Source organism: Cetorhinus maximus, chromosome 22, assembly GCF_964194155.1.
Source record: "Cetorhinus maximus chromosome 22, sCetMax3.hap1.1, whole genome shotgun sequence".
Classification (NCBI taxonomy): domain Eukaryota; kingdom Metazoa; phylum Chordata; class Chondrichthyes; order Lamniformes; family Cetorhinidae; genus Cetorhinus; species Cetorhinus maximus.
The window spans coordinates 58244086-58267895 of NC_135900.1; the positions used below are offsets into that span (position 1 = coordinate 58244086).

The 23810-nt window shown below is 43.0% G+C and overlaps 1 protein-coding gene across 2 annotated transcripts in view; it reads right to left on the reverse strand.

Annotated features, from left to right (window-relative positions):
• The window catches only part of iqub (IQ motif and ubiquitin domain containing), an 87354-nt gene that overhangs the window by 38409 nt on the left and 25135 nt on the right, over positions 1–23810 (reverse strand). The window contains exons 5-9 of one of the 2 annotated variants that reach the window (XM_078568377.1): positions 22675–22794; positions 17986–18081; positions 5134–5268; positions 1822–1956; positions 1179–1313 (exon numbers count right to left, since the gene is read on the reverse strand). In XM_078568377.1, coding sequence (XP_078424503.1) covers positions 1179–1313; positions 1822–1956; positions 5134–5268; positions 17986–18081; positions 22675–22794 — 621 coding nt within the window. The remainder of the gene's footprint in view (positions 1–1178; positions 1314–1821; positions 1957–5133; positions 5269–17985; positions 18082–22674; positions 22795–23810) is intronic. The other variant, XM_078568378.1, reaches the window with a different exon arrangement.

The following is a 23810-nucleotide window of genomic DNA, read 5'->3' on the forward strand; positions in this document are numbered from 1 at the left end:
TCCCATATTGAAGTGGGGCTTTAGATCTGCAGTTTTGTTAATTTATCTAAAGTCAGGAGTTCCATATACTAATAAATTCAAAATTATGGCTACAAAAGACATTGTTTCAATGGCAAAGGAGGAATCAATGGGCTTCCATCATGCCAGTTACTTTTGTGCCTAACCCTATCAAAATTCAATGGAAAGATGCCCAGTATCAGCAGGAAATTTGAAAGTTACTGATCACTTTGAGACCAGCTGCAGTAAGGGAAACCGATTTTACAAAATCCTATGGGGCCCACTTCAAAGTAATGGAGTCAACAGCTCACTATCAGCATTTTCAACCACATAGTATGTTGGTGGCACCAGAGACAGGAGTGGCCGATAATGTAATTTTGCATCTGTATCTTCAAGCTGCAAAACAGTGAATGCAAGAGCTGCACACCTATGCTACAAAGTCCCAGTATTTCTGGTAAAGGATGCAGACCCAATACAAACAGTTACCAGTCTGGAAAAAAAGTGCCTTGCACTGACTGCAATCCAAATCCACCAAAAAGATTCTGGCAAGCATTCCACTTGAAATTTTACATCAAGTTCATTTAATTTGATTTGATTTTTATTTCTTCAGTCCAGACTGAGACACGTTATGGAAGGATACAAAGATGGTTGGGGTGGGTTGGGGAGGGCATGGACAGGTGCCACATTTATTAGCATCTTACCAGGGATGAGGGTTTACACAACTATGTACATAGACTTAGGCAGTTAGGATATTCTTCACTGGGGCGCAAAGGGTTTGGTTATTGAATTGATAAAAGGCATCAAGAAAATGAAAGATTAACCTGTGGGGTGGTAATGAGAGGGCAAGAGATTAAGGTAATCACAGAAGAATTAAATGGAAGGTTAAGAAAATCAGGTGCTTGGAATGTGGAATTCTCTGCCACAAACTGCTGTTCCAGCAGAGTCCATGAGTTCTTTCAAAAGGAAGTTGCCTGAAATAGTGTAGTATTAAGAATATCTGTAGAGTAAGCAGTAGTGGGCTTAGAGGTGATTCGTGTCAATAAATACACTGGCACAAAACTGATTGACAAAATGACCGATCTCTATGCTGGAACATTCCATGACCAACAATACATTTGTTAGCAATTCAGGAAACATGCATGATTTCTTTCACACAATTTCTTCAATTGCTTCAGGCTTACCGTCACATGTCAATTGCAGTATATATGCCGGTACTTTCAATTCTTTTCCAAATCGCGCTTTTAGCTTCCCTACTGTAAGGCAGATGGGAAGTGCCACGGTCATAACATCACCAGTAGGAAGTAGGGCAACTTTAACTAAATTGAAAAACACAATAAATTAGTTTGAACGCCTAAAAAAAAAACTAGTAGTGTTCTATTGAATTAAAATTTAATTAATTGTTTATTTATAGTCATTATTTATATTATAAGCAGCTAATATTTAATGAAACAAGTACATCAATAGCCCCTCCAAAAATTTGCATATTTAAGAGAAAAGCTTTGATTTCATAATTAAAATTAACTTTAAGGACACATTCGTAGAATCCAAAATCCTTCTGTTTCTATACAATTTTGATTATTGCTTAATTGGCTTTCTGATGTATAGAAGGACAATCAATTTATGAATATTCAGTAATTTTATGCAAATTATAAATTTTGGCAAATCTTTCAAACCATTATATACCATCCAGCAGCCAAACATAATACTGGTGAAAATTGTGAAATACATTTACAACTCTTGCTGTCAGATCAGTTAATAATGTAAAACACATAAACACATTATTTCTGGTAATTCATCATTCATGCATTCATTGGTAGTCATTACCTGTGGCTGTACTACTTGCAATGTCTGGTGATGGGGTCTTTGGTAGTGGAGGATATGACTGCAGTACTGATCTTTTTTTTAAGTCTCTGTCAGCAGCAGTTGGTGGAGTTTGATAAACCAAGCACTCACCAGTATCTAAACAGCAATAAGGAGAAAGTTTTTTTTAAAATATAAAGAATCGCACATCTGAGGCAACACAGTGAGACAGGCTCCTTTGATTCATATCCTATAAGTTTGTATGTCTGGAGATTGGTAGACCTGTGTTGCTTGCAATGATTAATTCATACATGTCTCCTTCCAAATCTTAATTGACTGAAATGAACACAAAACATCAAAGTTCCATTGTATTTGCGTCTTTCTTCTTAATTTTCTCCTCTCCTGTTTTTGTGAAAGGTTTTTATTAGCAATAGTTGACTCCTTGCTGGGTTCTATGCACCAGACTCAAGTTTTGGTGAGTCTTGATTCAAAGTTTCAGTGTGCTATTTAACTATGGGAGAAAACATGGCTGTGCCTTATACCGTCCTCACCAGATTTTCACACTGTGATCATTGGAAGCCCCAACAGAAGCCGGAATCCTGGCTGAATTTCCCTATTCTTATGGACAATTGTAATGCTTCAATCATTGGCCTGGCTACGATAACTAAATCAAGGAAGACCTGGGGAGCAAACCTGGAAACACGATTTGCAAAGATCAGTTGCTCATTGAATAAACTTGCAGCCTAGTCGAGGCAGCACATTTTTTGACTTCTTAACATTAAAAGCAATCAAATTTGCACTTGATTGGGAGCAACCACCAAAAAATGGAGATTTAATAGCTGCTTAATAGTTTGCACTAAGGTGGACATGCACAAATTGCTCAGATGTCAAATTGGCCAGTTCTGATACATTAGTCAACCTCAATTTCTTCCCACTTACACTGGTTTCCAGTTTTCCACTAAAAACAGAACAAGTTTTGAAACATCAGGCATTCCGACGAACCATCTCGCTGTTTGTTATCTATCAATGGCTGACTCTAAACTGTGAGCGAGCCAAGTGTACATATATGTAAAGTAATGGTCTGAAGTTCCATCATCTACACAAATTCCATTTGCTAATGCTTTTAAACAGTAATACCCTGTGACTCAAAAGGGTCAGATTAAAAGTTCCTTCCCAGAACTAGAGCTTTGGTGATTTCTATTTATGGCGGCAATTTTCAATCTAATAAAAGTAAGTAACAGTAAGCACTCCACAAGTGCTCCACAAATATCCCCACCCTCAATGATGGAGGAGCCCAGTACAAAAGATAAGGCTGAAGCATTTGCCACAATCTTCAACCAGAAGTGCCGAGTGGGTAATCCAACTCGGCCTCCTCCAGAGGTTCCCAGCATCACAAATGCCAGTCTTCAGCCAATTCGATTCACTCCACGTGATATCAAGAAACGGCTGAAGGCACTGGTTACTGCAAAGGCCCTAACAACATTCCGCCAATAGTACTGAAAACATGTGCTCCAGAACTTGCCACGCCCCCTAGCCAAGCTGTTCCAGTACAGCTACAACACTGGCATCTACCCACCCATGTGGAAAATTGCCCAGGTATGTCCTGTACACAAAAAGCAGGAAAAATCCAACCCGGTCAATTACCATCCCATCAGGCTACTCTTAATCATCAGTAAAGTAATGGAAGGGGTCATCAACAGTGCTATCAGGCGGCACTTGCTTAGCAATAACCTGCTCACTGACGCACATTTTGGGTTCCGCCAGTGACACTCAGCTCCTGACCTCATTATAACCTTGGTTCAAACATGGACAAAAGGGCTAAACTTCCGAGGTGAGATGAGTATGACTGCTCTTGACATCAAGGCAGCATTTGACGGAGTGTGGCATCAAGGAGCCCTAGCAAAATTGGAGTCAATGGGAATCAGAGGGAAAACTCTCCACTGGTTGGAGTCATACCTAGCACAAAGGAAGATGGTTGTGGTTGTTGGAGGTCAGTCACCTCAGCTCCAGGACATCACTGCAGGAGTTCCTCAGGGTTGTGTCCTCTTCAGCTGCTTCATTAATGACCTTCTATCATAAGGTCAGAAGCGGGGATTTTCACTAACGATTGCACAACGTTCAGCACCATTCGCAACTCATCAGATACTGAAGCAGTCCATGTCCAAATGCAGCAAGACTTGGACAATATCCAGGCTTGGGCTGACAAGTGGCAAGTAACATTCGCGCCACACAAGTGGCAGGCAATGACCATCTCCAACAAGAGAGAATCCAACCATCGTCCCTTGATGTTCAATGGTATTACCGTCACTGAATCCCCATTATCAACATCCTGGGGGTTACCATTGATCAAAAACTGAACTGGACTAGCCATATAAATACTGTGGCTACAAGAGCAGGTCAGAGGCTAGGAATCTTGCGACGAGTAACTCACCTCCTTATTCCCCAAAGCCTGTCCACCATCTACAAGGCACAAGTTAGGAGTATGATGAAATACTCCCCACTTGCCTGGATGAGTGCAGCTCCCACAGCACTCAAGAGCACTCAAGAAGCTTGACACTGTCCAGAACAAAGCAGCCTGCTTGATTGGCACCACATCCAGAAACATTCACTCCCCCCACCACCGATGCACAGTAGCAGCAGTGTGTGTCATCTACAAGATGCACTGCAGGAATGTCCCTCGACAGCACCTTCCAAACCCATGAGCACTACCATCTAGAAGGACAAGGGAAGCAGATAGATGGGAACGCCACCACCTGGAAGTTCCCCTCCAAGTCACTCACCATCCTGACTTGGAAATATATCACCGTTCCTTCACTGTCACTGGGTCAAAATCCTGGAACTCCCTTCCTAACAGCACTGTGGGTGCACCTACACCACATGCACTGCAGTGGTCCAACTCATAGCAGCTCACCACCCCTTTTCAAGGGCAAATAGGGATGGGCAATAAATGCTGGCCCAACCAGCGAAGCCCACATCCAGTGAATGAATAAAAAAAACTTCAAAAGCAGTTTGAATAAAGCAGGACTGACATCCATTTTTGAAAAAATCTAATCTGCACATGTCAAGCTGTGGAGCAGAAGGAAACTGGTTAATACTCATGAGCCAACTGCAAAAATGAATAAAAAAACAATTAGTTTGATAAATTCTGCTCTCTGACATTGCCAACCTCTGAATGTAGAGTAGACTTGGGAACAAATTAGCTGCTAACTACATTCACTAGAAAATGGTGTGTGTGTGTTCTAAAAATAATTTGAAACATGGCAATAAAACTGACCAATTCAATAGTATTTTGCTCATTAATGTGCTGTAAATTAAAGCTTTAGTTATCAACTTTACCTGTTCCTTTGGAAACTGCTTTCTCGGGCTTTTCTACTTCACTTCTACCATGTACTGCCTCAATAGCAGCTATCTGTGCTTCTAGTTTCTCTCTCAATTCTTCGCAAGTCATTGAAGGTTCAGTTACCTGTTCTTCTGCAGGGTGAAACAGTAGATGAGAATATAATGTAATATGGTTTCAACGAAAACTGACAAAAGGGAGGCAAAGTCAATAGTTGCTGTTGTAACTAATTTGAGGAACATAGACAAATACAGGAAACCAAAACAATCCAGTGTGTTCATCCTAATAGATGGGTTCACAGATAAATAAATATAAAAAAGACCAAACAAAGTCCATCAGGGTCCATCAAACTTTACCCCTCCAAAAAGTAGTGTACTCTAGTGCTTTCTAGTCCTACCATCTTTATTAATCTCAAATAACCTAATTGCACTAAATCCAATCTCTTCAACATTTTAAAAACATTAATCATTTCTGCTCTAAGCCTGGGTTTCTCTAAAGTAAATATGTCTAAACATTGAAGCCAATACTTTTAAGTAAAAGACCTAAGACTAGGCGTGATTCTGGTTATTCCCTTCTGCATCTTTACCAAAACTTCAATATCCACATCTTACCATTCTAGGAGCTGCATCTTTGTGCACCAAATCGTGTCAGAACAGAGGTGGGTGACCGAAAAACATGGTGCGGATGTCCAGCTTTTGTTCTCAAAATCACAGAATTGTTACAGCGCAGCAGGACGGCATTCAGCCCATCATGTCGACACAAGCTCTTCGAATAAGTGATTCTCCTTGTGCCATTCCCACGCCCTCTCCCTGTAACCCTGTACATTCCTCCTTTTCAGATAACAATCTAATTCCCTTTTGAATGCTTCAATTGAAGCCTCCAATGCACACTCAGGCAGTGCATTCCAGACTTTAACTGTAAATATAGAATCTGGTACATACAGGGTTAATGTGGGACTGAGTACAGTACCACCCACACAGCGATGTAAGAAGACCCAGAGCAGTCTAGAGATGGAGAAAGGTGTATGAAGAGCTAGGATGGAGTCAGCTCTATGCCTGTACCCTCTACTGTATATAGCTATGAGTTGTTAATAAAGATGATTTTTTAAAGCTGGACAAAGGCTTTAATATGACTGCATCATTACTGGCTATGACTCACACAAAAACGATTTCTGGCTTTCAGAACAGCAGCCTTGTTATCTCTAAAGAGGTGCTAATGCCCCCTGTGACTGTAGAGATCAAATCCCAAGGAACTGTAAAAAGGCCATTTACATTGTTAAGGCCAGACCCTGGCCAATGGAATGATCAGTCTGCAGGGACAAAAGGACCCTGAAACCTCTGTTAAGCATATTAATGGTTGAAACATTAACCATCTCAAGAATCCAGACAAGGAATATACATCCTTTGTCCAAACCAAGGTGGAGAAGTGGAAGTCATGACACATGACATCCCTCCCAAGCTGCTAGAACCTGTAATATTGCTTTGTGGAACTGAAAAAGGCTCAGACTGCCATTTTTCCATCTACTTGGCAGCAGGAGACTAGGGCTTTGTTTCAGGTTTGAATGCCTGGCCCCTATCTACACTGTTTCTACTGGAACCTCTGAACCAGCACCTACAAGATTAAATCCGTTTATTACAGAGTATATTATACCAGATAAAACCAAACTTTGGTTTGCCCTCACTTGGCATCTGCTATTTTTTGTTTTCTTCTGTGAACTTTAATTTGCACATCGTGCATTGAAATAATTATGTGCCAATCCGATCGTGGAAGTCATCTTCACTAGAAAAGTGGATTATCCATCATCCGTCTTCAACCTGCTGGCTCTGTGAAAGAATACACCTTGGGCTTTGATTCTGGACTCATGTGAAGCAATATTTTTTATTTTCTCTGTAGTCTTTGCCCTGTACCTCTTTCTGTTCTCTATTGCCCCTTTATTGGGTGAATGAAAAGGAAGCCACGTGTTTGAGGGTGTGCAAATAAATTAACCCTTTTTCTATTTGTTCATGGGATGTGGGCTTCACTGGCTAGGCCAGCATTTATTGCCCATCCCTAATTGCCCTTGTTCAGAGGGCATTTAAGAGTCAACCACATTGGTGTGGGTCTGGAGTCACGTGTAGGCCCGACTAGGTAAGAGCAGCAGTTTTCCTTCCCTAAAGGACATTAGTGAACCAGATGGATTTTTACGACAATCCGCAATAGTTTTGTGGTCATCATCAGACTTTTAATTCCAGATTTTTAGTGAATTCAAAATTTCACCATCTGCCATGGTGGGATTCAAACCCGGGTCCCCAGAGCATTACCCTGAGTCTCTAGAATACTAGTCCAGTGACAATACCATTATTTGGTAAGGGGATCAAAGGTTACGGGGAGAAGGCGGGAGAATGGGGTTGAGAAACTTATCAGTCATGATTGAATGGCGGAGCAGACTCGATGGGCTGAATGGCCTAATTTCTGCTCCTATGTCTTATGGTCTTAATAAGAGTGTCTATCTGACCGGGGAACCTGTTGATTCCTTCATAAACTATCTCTGCAGCCTGGTAGAGGGATGTGAATATGGCGATTTAAAGTCTGAGCTCATCAGAGACAGAATCATGGTGGGCGTTGCAGATGGTTCACTCTCTGACCTCCTACAAGCTAAAGATGATCTTACCCTAGACAAGGCAATCCAGCTAATTAGACTGAGCTACATGAACAGCACAGGACCATCCTAAGGGGAGAGAACACTAATTGGGGCAGAGTAACCTCAATAATAACCTCAGTCCACCATATCATGTCACAGAAATACAGGGACCATCCAAGTCAAGGAAAGCAATTCCTGAGCAGCCCAGCAGAGTGACCTTGCCAGCACTGCAGTGTGAAGCGCCCTCACAGGGAAGATCAGTGTCCTGCGAGCACTGCCCAATGCTTTCACTGCAACCAATAGGGACAGTTTCGAAAAACGCGCAAGTCAAAACCCCAACACCATACAGACATCACAAGGGTAATTCACAAGGTCTAGATCGAAAACCCTTAAGGTGTACAACTATGCTTCTTGAATGACATCAGAGAATGCAGTTCTTCATTTTGGAATGTTGGCATCCTTGTAATTGGCCATCTAACAAATGTTAAATTAGCCACAGGTGCCAGAGTGACAGTCCTGTCAGATGAAGAACCATGTCTCCAAGGCTTTTGGATTCGAACAGTCGACACTCCACTTCATGGGGCGGGGGAGTCCAATTTCCAGTCATTAGCATGATCCTTGAACCACTGAGGTATGGCACAAACAGATCTTTGAACTGATGTACGTTGTCTGGAGTCAGCCTCTCTTCTGAGCAGGGACGCCTGCATATCCCTAGATCCCCTCCAGACGCAGGAAGATATCAAGACTACCACTGTCATTAGCCAGCCAGAACAGCACAGTCGAGAGTTCTAAACACGAAAGAATATTCAGACTGATTTCACCTGCAATCTCTCCTCTTTTTGAGGAGCAGGTTTGTCCATCATCATTCCAGGTCCTGGAAAATCCCCCATGGTCAGACCAACCTACTGCACACGAGATTACCATAGCACCTCTAGTTGAAGTGGTACCAGGGAAGGGTCAATAGTCTGAGGAGCCTCTACCTCCAAGTACTATGATGGCACAGATGGTAGACGAACCAACCACTGTGTACACACAGCAACTTCCAGCCAAAACCACATGGGATGCTGGAGCCTGGTAGCATTCTTGTACCATAAATAACAAAAAAACAGAGGTCATCCTCAGACAGCTCCCCAACGGCCCAAACAGAAAAAGAAGAAAAGACACCTCCCAGCAAGCAAATACCATTTTCGTCCAACCCGTAAAGAACAATCAAGAGTAACAACAACCACGCGCCGCCAAACCAGCCAGAACAATCAGGTGTGGTTTAACATCAAGCAATGGAAGAAACGGATGAAACTATACCCAAATACCATTCTAACCTCCAAGCCAACAGCATGAACTAAAACACACCAGAACATACCACTCTCCCAAGGAAAGAGATGTGGAAGAGTTATAAGGCCTGCAGACCACCTAACCCTCTAACTTGAAGGATTTGAACGGGGGTGATGGAGTATCGATGGAGAATAGCAATAATGCTGGAATAGCATTAAGGTTGTAACAATAAAGTAAATGCACAAGACTGATATCAACCTAAGACTTGAAGTAAACTGAAGTAACTCTATATTCATGAGATAAAGACTTGGAGGGGAGGTGTAGTAGTAGGGTCTGGTACATACAGGATTAATGTGGGACTTAGTACAGTACCGCATATACAATGATGTAAGAAGACACATGACCCAGAGCCAAGGGCAGTCTAGAGATGTGTAAAGACCTAGGATGGAGTCAACTCCATACCTGTACGCTCTACTGGATAAATGTATATAGTTATGAGTTGTTAATAAAGACTTGCTGTTGATATACTGAAGACCATGAAGCCTACTTCATGGTGCCCAAAGCAGGATTCTTCATTAACCACTCGCTGCTTGAGATTTTTTTCCTCACGTTGCTTTTACTTCTTTTGCCAAGCAGCCTATCGCAGGTCAGGGAAGGGACAGTATTAAGAACTTTGCCAGTTCAGGTTTGATGGGGTGGGGTGGGGTGGGGTTGGGGGGGTGGGTGGAGGGGTTATCACTCTCCTGGAATTGTGTGGTAAGAGAGAAATAGGCAAGGCTGTTTGCACTCCACCCAAGAAACAGGAAGGAGACAAGGAGCAGCAGCCTGCTCAGGAAGGGAGGGACCCCAGGCATCAGGAGGCCAGAGGAGCACAAGGGAGAAGTAGATACTACCTGAGCACAGAATCTACAGGCAGTAGAGAAGATACCTGGAGATGATAGAGAACCAGTGCCAAAGGACATTTTGACTCTCTGAACAGATGGTCACAGGCATCTGTGCTCTCATCAGTGCAGACCTCACCCCACTAATCACCATGCCCTGCCAGTAGCAATCAAGGTAACTGTGGCCTTGAATTGCTTTGCCACTGGGTCCTTTCAGGGGTCAGCTGTGGACTTCTGTGACATCTAACAGGAGGCTGCAAACCAGTGCATCACCCAGATGACAAATGCCCTTTTTGCCAAGGCTGAACAACACATCAGATTCATAATCAATGGGGCATTGCAGACTCAGAGGGCAATAGGCTTCAATGCCATTGCTGGATTTTCCCATGTGCAGGACATCGCCGGCTGCATGCATGTTGCCATCAAGGCACCCAGTGACTAACCAGTGAAACCCATCAACAGGAAGGACTTCCATTCCCTCAACGTTCAACAATGCCTGCAACCACAAAAGCTTCCTCCATTTGTGTGCTCGCTTTCCTGGGAGCTGTCATAACTCCTTCATCCTCCACCATCCAGGGTTCCTCAGATCTTCATCTCAAGCCCCAAAGTGCATGGATGCATCTTAAGCCACTAGGGAAATACCTTGAAGAGATGGCTACTGAGCCCTTTACTGGACCCCCAGACAGAGAGAGAGGCTATAAAACCAATATCACCTACTCAGCAAGACAACCGCTGAGCAGGCCATAGGGCTTCTGAAGGTGCGGTTCCAGTGCCTGTACTGGTTAGGTGGTGCCCTGCAATACCCTCCTGCAAGGATCTCAGCAGTTCTGATGGTCTGCTCCTCTCTCTCCATAACATAGCCCTCAAGAGGGGTGTGGACCTTGAGGACAGTGAGGCCCTGAAAGGAGACAGCTCGTCAGGCCAGGAGCAGGCTAGAGAGGAGGAGAAATTGGAGGCAGAGGGAGTAGAAACTGAACAGAGAGTTGCCTCTACTGCACAATGAGGCAACCTCGTCCTGCCACTCTCTGGGAAGAGGACTCCTTCCTCTCCTTCATGGCCTCCAGCATTAGTACCAGGTCAGCATCAATGAAGTAAACGTCTGCCCTGCCTCAGTGCCAGGTCGTTGGTTCCCCGTGACATCTCACTCCCCTGTGGTACAGTGGAAGGCTTTGGTACAAACCACAGATCTCTCCCTCGAGACAACCAGCCAACCAGCAGCCTCAGTGATGGCTGCCATGGGGATCCTAAAATGAGGCCCACACTTCATCTGACTTGCCTTCATTCTTGACCCCACTGGCTCTAATTGGACAGGAAACTCACCTCCATATCAGTTAAGGGCTTGTCCTCACGAAAATCTGAACTTCAATTTCCCCCCGGAGGTGGGTTTGAAGATTTTCAGCAACGCAGTACCAAAATGTCCGGTTGTAGTAAATCTGGAGGGAAAGGCCAAGGCTAAGGTTCGCTCTTCCAGAGCTGGTCTCCAGTTCCCCATTGGCCGTATCCATCGGCTGCCACGGTCATAGTGGGTCACTATGCCGAGCTTGTGGGGGCTGGAGCCCCTGTTTACCTGGTTGCCATCCTTGAGTGCCTGTCTGCCGTGATCCTCAAGCTGGCTGGCAGTGCAGCCCTGGACAACAAGGTGACCTGCATCATCCCCCACCACCTGCAGCTTGCCATCCACAATAAGCTGCTGGGAAGGGTCACCATAGCCCAGGATGGGGTCATAGAAACATAGAAAATAGGAGCAGTAGACCATTCATCCCTTCGAGCCTGCTCCGCCATTCATTATGTTCATGGCCAATCATCCAACTCAATAGCCTGCTCCCGCTTTCTCTCCATATCCTTTGATCCCTTTCACCCAAGAGCTATATCTAACTCCTTCTTGAAAATATACAATATTTCGCCCAACATCCAGGCTGTGCTGCTGCTCAAGAAAACCAGGCACCCCAGCAAGGTTTATGCCTGAAAGGGTGAGATCAGAAAAAGATCTGACACAGAAACAGCCAAACTCCTGTTTCCCATCTCTGTGGCAAAATGCCAACCCTAGGGTATCAGCATATTTTGAGCAATGATAGATGGACCAGTCACACAAAGCAATGAAGAATTTATCTCCTACAAGGTGAAAATGAACGTTGTTAGCTAAACCCTAATGAAATCTCATGAATCCTTAGTCAGTCCCTCTGGATTGAGGATAACTCATTTCTCCTTTGGTTTGATGGGTTCTGAAATGGCTGATAAGTCCAATGTGCAGTCTGCAGACTCTGCCACATACAGGTAGTGCTTGAAGGGCTCGGTAGATGGTTTGTTTTGAGGTTTGTGCTCTCCCTCTGATGCCTCAACTTTGCATCTGTACATTCCCAATTAAGTCTCTTGATGTTTTAGATGATTTCCTGAATAAGCCTTCTCCATTTTGCTCAGTCATCAGCCAGGGTCTCCTGTAAGTCAACAGGGATGTTTGACTTCTTCAAGAATGCTTTGAGGACCTCCCTAAAGAGTTTCTATTGTCCTCCTGGGAGTCTCCTCCCATGACCAAGTTCCAAATAGAAAAGTGGTCTAAGGAGTTTGGTGTCAGGCATATGAACGACATGTCCCAACCAGCAGAGCTGATTTTGAGTGCTTAATGCCTTGATCCTGGGCAGGTTAGTTTGAGAGAGGATGCTGCTGTTGGACTGCCTTTCTTGACACCAGATTTGGAGGATCATGCAAAGGTACTGCTGGTGGTACTTCTCCAGTGTTTTGAGGTGCCTGTTGTAGGTTGTCCAAATCTCCGAAGCATACAGAAGTCTGGGAAGCACTGCTGCCCAGTAAATCATGACCTTCACCTTGGGTTTAATGTCCTGGTCTTCAAATATTCTTTTCCTCAGTCAGCCAAAGGCACATGCATGACAATGATGAACTTTGCTGTCTATGTCTACTTTCGTTGAGAGGAGGCTCCTAAGATACGGAAAGTGGTCCACATTTTCCTGGATCTTGCATAATCACATGGGCAATATTTGAGAGGAATATTTGATCATGTCTCAGAAACATGTTAAAACTCTTCAGGTATGATGAATTACTTTGTTTTGTACTGATGTAAGTAAATAGTTCAGCCATTTTGCTTACAGTAATGGCATTGAAGTGAATGACCAATTAATCTGGGGTTGTCTTTGGTGCTGCTTGTTGGAGTGTGTTGTTGGCCTAGACATTGAAAAAACTCGCAGTTTTTAAAAAAGATGTCATGGAATCTTTAAAGTCCACATGAACCAATCTAAGTTTTGGCAAAACAACATATGCTGGAACGGGAAGGAATAATTGAAAAAAGTAAACCCAAATCAATATTTTACCTGGTCGAGAAATCAAAGTTGTACAATCACAATGGTGCTCACTGCAAGCTCAAGCTTATAATACTCATTTATAAATCTCAGTTTATAATTTTAGTATACTCGCATAAAAGCCAATCTTATGTAAAAGTTCATCCCATGATATGTGGCCTAAAAAAACCCATAATTTTCCATACACCTCGTGTAGGAGTCAATCCTTATTTTTCGGGAATCAAAGCCCAAAAATTTCAGAAGCAAAGGGTATGTGGGGTTGGGAAGAAAGAAGCCATTGCTTTAAGTGCTTGGGCACTTGAAAGGTAAGAGTGACACCAACCAAATACTTCTCTACGTGGGTAACAATAGCAAAAATAAATCCTAGCCATTATAAAAGTTACAAAAAGCTAATTACAATGATGGGTTAGTAGATGGGATTACAAATGCTGGTTTATTTTCTTTTTTTAAAAGGGACAGAATATTATATGGAACTTTGTATCGTGCGAGAGTAGAAGGTGGACTCACTGACATTCCACTCAAAGGCTATAGCAAAGGAAGGAAATGTTTATAAAATGCAGTAGAAATGCAGTTACAGACTAGGCCTTTTGCAGCAGTACATGATTAAAACTATTGAACAGAGATCGAGTTTGGAAAGTTTATTTAACAGACTTCAGCCCTCTCTTATAATGGGTTAAAAAGTATTTAATTTGACAATACCTCAGCTTCCTCGCCACTAGAGGTCATCATTCAATGTGACTTTTACTCGAGTTTATATGATATTGCGATATCTCTTCAAGAGAATATGCAAATAGTGTACACTTCTTATCACTGCAGGAAGTGATGTAAAGCACCATGTGACTAGCTGGTGTTTATGTGCCAAGTCCGAGAGTAAGATCTCAGAGTCATAGAGGTCTACAGCACAGAAAAAGGCCCTTCGGCCCATCGAGACTGCGCTGGTCAAACAAGTACCTAACTATTCTAATCCCATTTTCCAGCACTAGGCCCATAGCCTTGTATGCCATGGCATCGCAAGTGCACATCCAAATACTTCTTAAATGTTGTGAGAGTTTCTGCCTCTACCACCCTTTCATGCAGTGAGTTCCAGATTCCCACCACCCTCTGGGTGAAAGAATTCTTCTTCACATCCCCTCTAGACCTCCTGCCCTTTACCTTAAATCTATGCCCCCTGGTTATTGATCCCTCCACCAAGGGAAAAAGTTCCTTCTACTGTCTACCCTATCTATGCCCTTCATAAATTTATACACCTCAATCATGTCCCCCCTCAATCTCCTCTGTTCCAGGGAAAACAACCCCAGTCTATTCAATCTCTCCTCTTAACTAAAACTTTCCAGCCCAGGCAACATCCTGGTAAATCTCCTCTGCACTCTTTCTAGTGCAATCGCATCCTTCCTATAATGTGGATTCCAGAACTGCACGCAATACTCTAGCTGTGGCCTAACCAGTGTTTTATACAGTTCTTGCATAACCTCCCTGCTCTTATATTCTATGCCTCGGCTAATAAAGGCAAGTATCCCACATACCTTCTTAACCATCTTATCTACCTGTCCCGCTACTTAAGGGACCAGTGGACATGCTCACCAAGGTCCCTCTGATCCTCAGTACTTCCCAGCGTCCTACCCTTCATCGTGTATTCCCGTGTCTTGTTTGTCCTGCCCAAGTGCATCACCTCACACTTATCCGTATTAAATTCCATTTGCCACTGATCAGCCCATCTGACCAGCCCATCTATATCCGCCTGTAATCCAAGGCTATCCTTCTCACTATGTACCACCCACCAATTTTCGTGTCATCCGTGAACTTATTGATTAATCCTCCTACATTCAAGTCTAAATCGTTTATATATAACACAAACAGCAAGGCACCCAACACTGATCCCTGTGGAACCCCACTGGACACAGGCATCCAGTCACAAAAACACCCCTCAACCATCACCCTTCCTGCCACTCAGCCAATTCTGGATCCAATTTGCCAAATTGCCTTGGATCCCATGGGCTCTTACCTTTGTTATTGGTCTCCCAAGCGAGACCTTATCAAAAGCCTTGCTGAAGTTCAAGTAGACTACGTCAAATGCATTGCTCTCATCTACACACCTGGTCACCTCTTCAAAAAATTCAATCAAATTGGTCAGACATGACCTCCCCCTAACAAAATCATGCTGACTGTCCTTGATTAATCCCTGCCTCTCCAAGTGTAGATTAATTTGGTCCCTCAGAATTGCTTCCAATAGTTTCCCCGCCACTGAGGTTAGACTGACTGGCCTGTAGTTCCCTAATTTATCCCTTCCTCCCTTCTTGAATAATGGTACCACATTGGTTGTCCTCCAGTCCTCTGGCACCTCTCCTGTGGCCAGAGAGGTATTGAAAATTATTGCCAGTGCCCCTGCTATCTCCTCCTTTGCCACACTCAACAGCCTGGGATACATTTTATCCGGGCCTGGAGATTTATCTACTTTTAAGCCTGTCAGACCACTTAGAACCTCCTCCCTTTCTATGCTAATTTCTTTAACTATATCACAGTCCTTCTGCCTGATTTCATACCCACGTCGTCCTTCTTACTTGTGAACACCGACACAAAGTATTAATTTGGAACCCTACCTACGGTTCCGGCTCCACACACAAATTACCACTGTGGTCCTTAATGGGCCCTAATCTTTCCCTAGTTATCCTCTTACTCTTAATGTACTTGTAAAATAACTTTGGATTTTCCTTTATTTTACCTGCCAATGTTTTTTCATGCCCCCTTTTTGCTCTCCTAATTTTCTTTTTAAGTTCCCCCTACACATTCAATACTCCTCTAGGGCTTCCGCTGTTTTGAGCCCTCAGTATCTGCCATAAGCCTCCCTTTTTTTCTTTATCCAATCCTGTATATTCCTTGACATCCAGAGTTCCCTGAATTTGTTGGTCCCAACCTTTATCTTCACTGGAATATGTCGGCTCTGTATTCTCCTTATTTCCTTCTTGAATGAGTCCCACTGCTCTGACGCAGATTTACCTAAAAGTAGCTGCTCCCAGTCCACTCTGGCCAAATCATATCTGATCTTATTAAAATCAGCCTTCCCCCAATTTAGAACTCTGATTTCTGGCCCATCCTTGTCCTTTTCCATAACAACCTTGAATCTAACAGAGTTATGATCACTATCTGCAAAACGTTCCCCACTGATACCTCTACCACTTGCCCGGCTTCATTCCCTAAAATTAAATCCAGGACCTCCCCCTCTCATGTAGGGCCTTCAACGTACTGGCTTAAAAAGCTATCATGGATGCATTTTAAGAATTCCGCTCCCTCTAAACCTATCACACTATGACTAACCCAGTTAATGTTGGGGAAGTTGAAATCCCCTACTATTACTACCCTATCCCCTACTATTACTACCCTATTATTTTTACACTTCTCTGAAATTTGCCTACATATCTGCTCTTCTATTTCTCTCTGACTGTTTGGGGGCCTATAATGCACTCCCAGCAATGTGATTGCTCCTTTTTTGTTTTTAAGTTCTACCCATATGGCTTCATTTGAGGAGCCTTCTAAGATGTCATTACTCCTTTCTGCTGTAACTGATTCCTTAATCAATAGAGCAATACTCCCTCCTCTTTTACCTCTTTCCCTGTCTCGCCTGAAGACCCTATATCCTGGAATATTGAGCAGCCAATCCTGCCCCTCTCTCAACCATGTCTCTGTGACGGCATTTGTGCCCTCAACTCATCTACCTTATTCATCAGACTCCTCGCATTAAAATAAATGCCATCCAACCTTGTGCCTTAAATGGCCTATAATTTCTACACCTTCCAGACTCACTTGCTCTCTTTTCTAATTTTGGCTGTGCATCTCCCCCTGCTGAACCTCCATTCAGCATCCTATCCCCCTGCCAAGTTAGTTTAAACCCTCCCCAACAGCACAACCATCCTCCCCACAAGGATGTTGGTCCCATTCTGGTTCAGGTGCAACCCGTCCACCTTGTACAGGTCCCACCACCCCCAGAAACAGTCCCAATGTTCCAGAAATCTAAAGCCCTCCCTCCTGCACCATCTCTCCAGCCACGTATTCATCTGGACTAACCTATTTCTATACTCATATGGTACCGGAAGTAATCCAGAGAAATCCTGTTTTTTAATCTGCTTCCTAGCTCCCTAAACTCTGATTGCAGGACCTCATCCCTCTTTCTACCTATGTCGTTGGTACCAATATGTACCACGATCTCTGTCTGTTTGCCCTCCCCCTTTAGAATGCCCTGCAGCCATTCAGTTCCTTTACCCTGGCACCAGGGAGGCAACATACCATCCTGGAGTCACGTCTACGGCCGCAGAAACGCCTGTCTGTTCCCCTTACTATTGAGTCTCCTACCACTATTGCTCTTCCCCTCTTTTTCCTCCCCCACCATGCAGCTGAGCCACTCACAGTGCCATGAGCGTGGATGCAATCCCCAGAGGAACCATCACTCTCACCATTTTCTAGCACAGAAAAATGGTTCCCGAGCGAGATACACCCTGGGGATTTCCTGACTACCTGTCTGACACCTTTCCTCTGACTGATGGTCACCCATTCCCTCTCTGTCTGCACTTCCACAAGCTGTGGGCTGACCACATCTAAGATCTGTTTGTAGAGCTCCCCTATATCTTGTATATATTAGTTCTATCTTCAAATAAAAGAACCTACTTTATTGTTCACCAGCCGTGTGTGTGTGTGATTGAGTTTGTGCGCAGAAAGCACGTAAGGCAACATATAGTCACTAACCAACTCTTGCCGCTAATTAATATTGTACTTTACCTTCTGGCTTCTCTTTTGAGATAACTGGTACAGGGCTTTCTGTTGTTGTATATTTAGTACAGTCCAAAATTATAATGTCTTCGTCCACTGTCATATCTATTTGTTTAGGGGAGGGTAATAGGAAAAAATGTTAGAGATAAATTGCTGTTTCACTGTGGTTAATTTTTAAGCACCTGGATATAGCAAAGCAATGTGATGTAACATCACGGATAAATGGGCTAATACACAGAGACAATTTGTTTTTTCCCCTCACATTTCGATATCTGCTGAGCTTTTAATCTCATGTGGGTTAGCCATAGTAGCCAATTTGAGACCAGATGTTTCTTTACAGGGAAGGAGGGGAAATCAACAACTGAACTACATTGTGACATTCCTGCACAACATTTAAGGAATGGTTTTATGACAAATACAGGTAGACATCTGACAAAAGAATGGTGCATGGCTAAAGTGGAATTACTAAAGCACAAGGGAAAACATAAATCAGCAAACGATCAAAAATTTCCACAACAGCTACATACTCTGGTCAATCCTTCAAATCGAGCACTTCAAACAGTTTGAATAATGCAGAACTGGCATTTTTGAAAGGCTGCAAATTTGTGTGTGCGTGTAGAGTGGGAGGAAACAATTTTATAACCTATGAGCCACCTCAAAAAATGAATAAAAAAGCAATTTCTTTGATAATTCCATTCTCGGGGACTTCCAACCATCTGAAAGCAGAGGAAACTTGGGGACAATTCGGCTACCTAGCACATTTACATGAAAACGGCATATTTGGTATCCAGTTCTAAAAATAAGACATTTCCAAGAACTCAACAATAATTTGCATTTATGTAGCACCTTTAATGTAACAAAACTTCCCAAAGTGCTCTACAAAGTGCAGGAAAATTATGAGCAGGAAATATTTTAAAAAACGATCTGCCCAAAATACAATAAGTTTTGCAACAGTACCAATAAAACTGAACGATTCAATTATACTTTGTTCATATATGAACTGTTTTGTAAATACAAACCCTTCAATTGGTCAACTTTACCTCATTTTAGAAACTGTATTAAGATCTAGCAACTTGGGCCTCATTAGTTGTGGGGGAACAGAGGAGACGTAGCAGCCGGGAAGTATTGCGCATTTGAACTCAGTATTGTGGGTTTCTGAGAGGTCCTCTTTAAATTTCTTGCATTCTTCCCGGCTTGCAACCAACCAGATTAAAATATTTAAATAAACACAAACAAAAACAGAAAATTCTGGAAATACTCAGCAGGTCTAGCAGTATTTGTGGAGAGAGAAACAGAGTTAACATTTCGAGTCTGTATGACCCTTCTTCAGAGCTAAAGAGAAGCAGAAATGTGATTAAATTTACACTGTTTAAGGGGGATGGAGTAGGTGAAGCTGGATAGAAGGCCAGCGATAGGTATATTTAAATAGCAGGCCAGTTTCTGGAGAGCAGGTTTGTTGCTTGAAGTGATGCACTGGAGGAGGGTTAGGTTCCGACTTCCCCTTTTTGAATTTTAAACTATTCCCCTTGCCTGCTTAGCGTGGAGGTTAAAATCTTGCCCCCGTTTTTACACATCATTGTCTGCTGGTCCTACTTTTGCATGTATTGCTTTGATAACAAGCATCTGTGCTTCCAGTTGCTCTCTTAATTCTTTGCAAATAATAGAAGGTTAAATTACTGGGTGTTGTTCAGGGTAAAATAGTGGGTGGGATACCAGCATGGTTTCAGGAAGGCAAAGCCCGTAGCTGCCAGCGTAAATAATTTGAGTAACCTGGACAAACACAGTAAACCAAGGAAATCAGGAGTGTAGTGACTTCATCCTAACAAGTGGGCTCACAAATAAATAAATGTATTAGAAGGGCAAGTAAAGACTATCAGGGTGTATCAATCCTGACCATCAAGACAACTTTATGCCTTCTAGCGCTGCAATCCCTATTCATCTCAAATAACCCAACTGCACTAAATTTAATCAGCATTTAAAAACTTTAATCATATCTGCTCTAAGCCTTTGCTTATTCCAAGTAAATAAACCTAACCCTTGAGGCTGATCTGCATAAGTAAGAGCCCAAATGTTAGGTGTCATTCTGGAAATTCCTCTTTGCATCTTCTTCAAAGCTCCAATATGCATAGATGTGCTGTACACAAAAAGCAGGACAAATCCAACCCGGCCAATTACCGCCCCATCAGTCCACTCCCAATCATCAGAATATATGGAAGGGGTTTTCAATAGTGCTATCAAGCGGCACTGTTCAGCAATAACCTGCTCACTGATGCTCACGTTGGGTTCTGCCAGGGTCACTCAGTTCCTGACCTCATTACAGCCTTGGTTCAAACATGGACAAAAGAGCTGAACTCCAGAGCAGAGGTGAGACTGCCTGCTCTTGACATCAAGGCAGCATTTAACCGAATATATCATCAAGGAGTCCTATCAAACCAACCACATTATAGGAAGGATGTGATTGCACTGGAGGGGGTGCAGAGGAGGTTCACCAGGATATTGCCTGGGATGAAACATTTAAGTTATGAAGAGAGGTTGGATAGACTTGGGTTGTTTTTGATGGAGCAGAGAAGACTGAGGGACGACCTGGTCGAGGTGTACAAGATTATGAGGGGCATGGACAGGGTGGATAGGGAGCAGCTGTTCCCCTTAGTTCAAGGGTCAGTCACGAGGGGACATAAGTTCAAGGTGAGGGGCAGGAGGTTTAGGGGGGAATGTGAGGAAAAACTTTTTTTACCCAGAGGGTGGTGACGGTCTGGAATGCGCTGCCTGGGAGGGTGGTGGAGGCGGGTTGCCTCACATCCTTTAAAAAGTACCTGGATGAGCAGTTGGCACGTCATAACATTCAAGGCTATGGGCCAAGTGCTGGTAAATGGGATTAGATAGGTAGGTCAGGTGTTTCTCACGTATCAGTGCAGGCTCAATGGGCCAAAGGGCCTCTTCTGCACTGTAATTCTGTGAAACTAGAGTCAATGGGAATTAGGGGGAAAACTCTCTACTGGTTGGAGTTATTTGGCACAAAGGAAGATGGTTGTGCTTGTTGGAGGTCAATCATCTCAGTTCCAGGACATCACTGCAGGAGTTGCTCAGGGTAGTGTCCTAGGCCCTACCATCTTCAGCTGTTTGATCAATGACCTTCCCTCCATCATAAAGGTCAGAAGTGGGGATGTTCACTGATGATTGCACAACGTTCAGCACCATTCGCAACTCCTCAGATACTGTAGCAGCCCATGTCCAAATGCAGCAAGACTTGGACAATATCCAGGCTTGGGCTGACAAGTGGCAAGTAACATTTGTGCTAAACAGGTGCCAGGCAATGACCATCTCCAACAAGAGAGAATCTAACCATCGCCCCTTGACATTCAGTGGCATTACCATCGCTGAATCCCCCACTATCAACATCTTGGGCGTTACCATTGACCAGAAACTGAATTGGACTAGCCACATAAATACTGTGGCTACAAGAGCAGGTCAGAGGCTAGGAATCCTGCAGCAAGTAGCTCACCTTCTGACTCCCCAAAGCCTGTCCATCATCTATAAGGCACAAGTCAGGAGTACGATGGAAAACTCTTCACTTGCCTGGATGAGTGCAGCTCCAATAACATTCAAGAAGCTTGACACCATCCAGGACAAAGCAGCCCGCTTGATTGGCATCCCATCCACAAACATTCACTCCCTCCACCACCAATGCACAGTAGCAGAAGTGTGTACTAACTACAAGGTGCACTGCAGGAACTCACCAAGGCTCCTTAGACGGCACCTTCCAAACCCATGACCACTAGCATCTAGGCAGCAGACATATGGGAATGCCACCACCTGGAAGTTCTCCTCCAAGCCACTCACCATCCTGACATGGAAATATATCCCTGTTCCTTCACTGTTGCTGGGTCAAAATCCTGGAACTCTCTCCCTAACAGCACAGTGGGTGTACCTACACTACATGGACTGCAGAGGTACAAGAAGGCAGCTCACCACTACCTTCTCAAGAGCAATTAAGGATGGGCAATAAATGCTGGCCCAGTCAGCGATGCCCAAATTCCATGAATGAATTTTAAAAATTACCACTTGAGGGCTCAGCATATTTTAAGCAATCGGGGAAAAAGTCAGTTACACAGAACAAGTCTAGGAAGTTATCCTATCCAGAATGGAAATGAAAATTGTTCGCTGCACACCTGAATCCTCAGTGGCACTTCTACAAAACTATGGGCAGATGCTTGGGAACAGGAAGAAAAGTCTTATTTTGCCTGTTAAAAATATTTTGCCTGTTAAAACACATTTTAAAATACGTCCGATACAATTAATTACTTTGTCATGTACCGATGTAAGCAAACAGCTTTTTAGTGCACAGCAAAATCCCACAAACAGCCTGAAATGAATGACGAATTAACCTTTTTCTGGTTGCTGATGTATTTGAGGGAGGAATATTGACCAAGGCACTTAAAACTCATTCCTCTCAGAAAATGCAGTAAAGTCTTCATAACCCATCCGGCAAAATAATATGAAGGGAATTGGATAGAATAATTGACAAAAAAGGAAAGAAAAGTATTATATTTTATGTTTGGAAGAAAAGAAGAAGTTGAACAGCAATGACTCAATATACGGTGCTCATTGAAGACACAAGCTCACAATTCTTAGAAACCTTGGCTAATAATTTGAACTGTAGTAAATCTGAACATGCTACTAAGTAAAATTATACATTACCTTCTGGCTTCTCCTTTGATTGATCAGAGACAACCGGTAAAGGGCTGTCCAAACTTTTAGTGCCTTCTCCCACACTAGTTTTGCTACAGTCAATTATAATATGTCCTTCTTTTGGCATGTCTTTATTCACATTCATTGGTTTAGAAGATTTCAATGGGAAAAGAAAGGGTCATGTGAAAACGTTACTTAAAAATAAATGTTGTGAGATACATTGCTGTTTCAATACAGTAGATTTTTATAAAACTGGATATCATTGCAAACTGATGTGATGTGGTAACGTCATAGGTTAATGGGCTGATACATTGGCCTGCAAATCCCACACTCCACATCCACTGAGGCTTTTAATCTCATTTGGGCTGCATCAATTGTAGCCAAATTCAGACCAGGGGTAGGGAAGGAAAGAAAATCAGGAAGTGATCTAAATTGTGCCATTCTTGCATACCACTCGGGGGAATAATTTTATGTCAATACAGGTTTATGGCAATGCATAACACCTGACAATTGAATGGGGCATTACTTACTAAAACATGAGGAGAAACATAAATAAGCAAAGCATCAAGGAGTTTCACAATAGAAACATGCAGTGGTGTGGGGACACGGCTTAACTACACTTACAAATAAAGCTCTACTGATAATTTAAAGAAACTATTTTGGTGATAAGTATACATTAAATGTTAATCATTCAGTAGTTAGAATTATGTGTAACTTTGATTTTCCAGTCTAACGTATAAGGAAGATAGGAACAGGAGTTGGCCACCCCTTAAAGTTGTCCCGCAATTCAATTAGATCAGGGCTGATCTGTAGCTGAACTCAACTTACTGGCATTTTCTCCACGTCATCTGATAGCTTTGTGTGAGAAAAATCCCTATCTCAGCAGGCACCACATTTTAAGGGAGATAGCTGCAGATTCCCTGTAACTTTCCTGTGGAAAAATTGCTTCCTGATTTTACTCCTAGCAGCCTAGCTCTATTTTTATGATTACACTCTCTTATTCTAGAATCCTGCACCAGGGGAAACTGCTTCACCGTACCTACCCTAATGAATCAATTTATCATTTTAAAACCTTGATTTTCACCCTTAACATTCTAAATTCAAGGGAATACAAAGCAAGTTTATGCAACCTGTCCTCATAATTT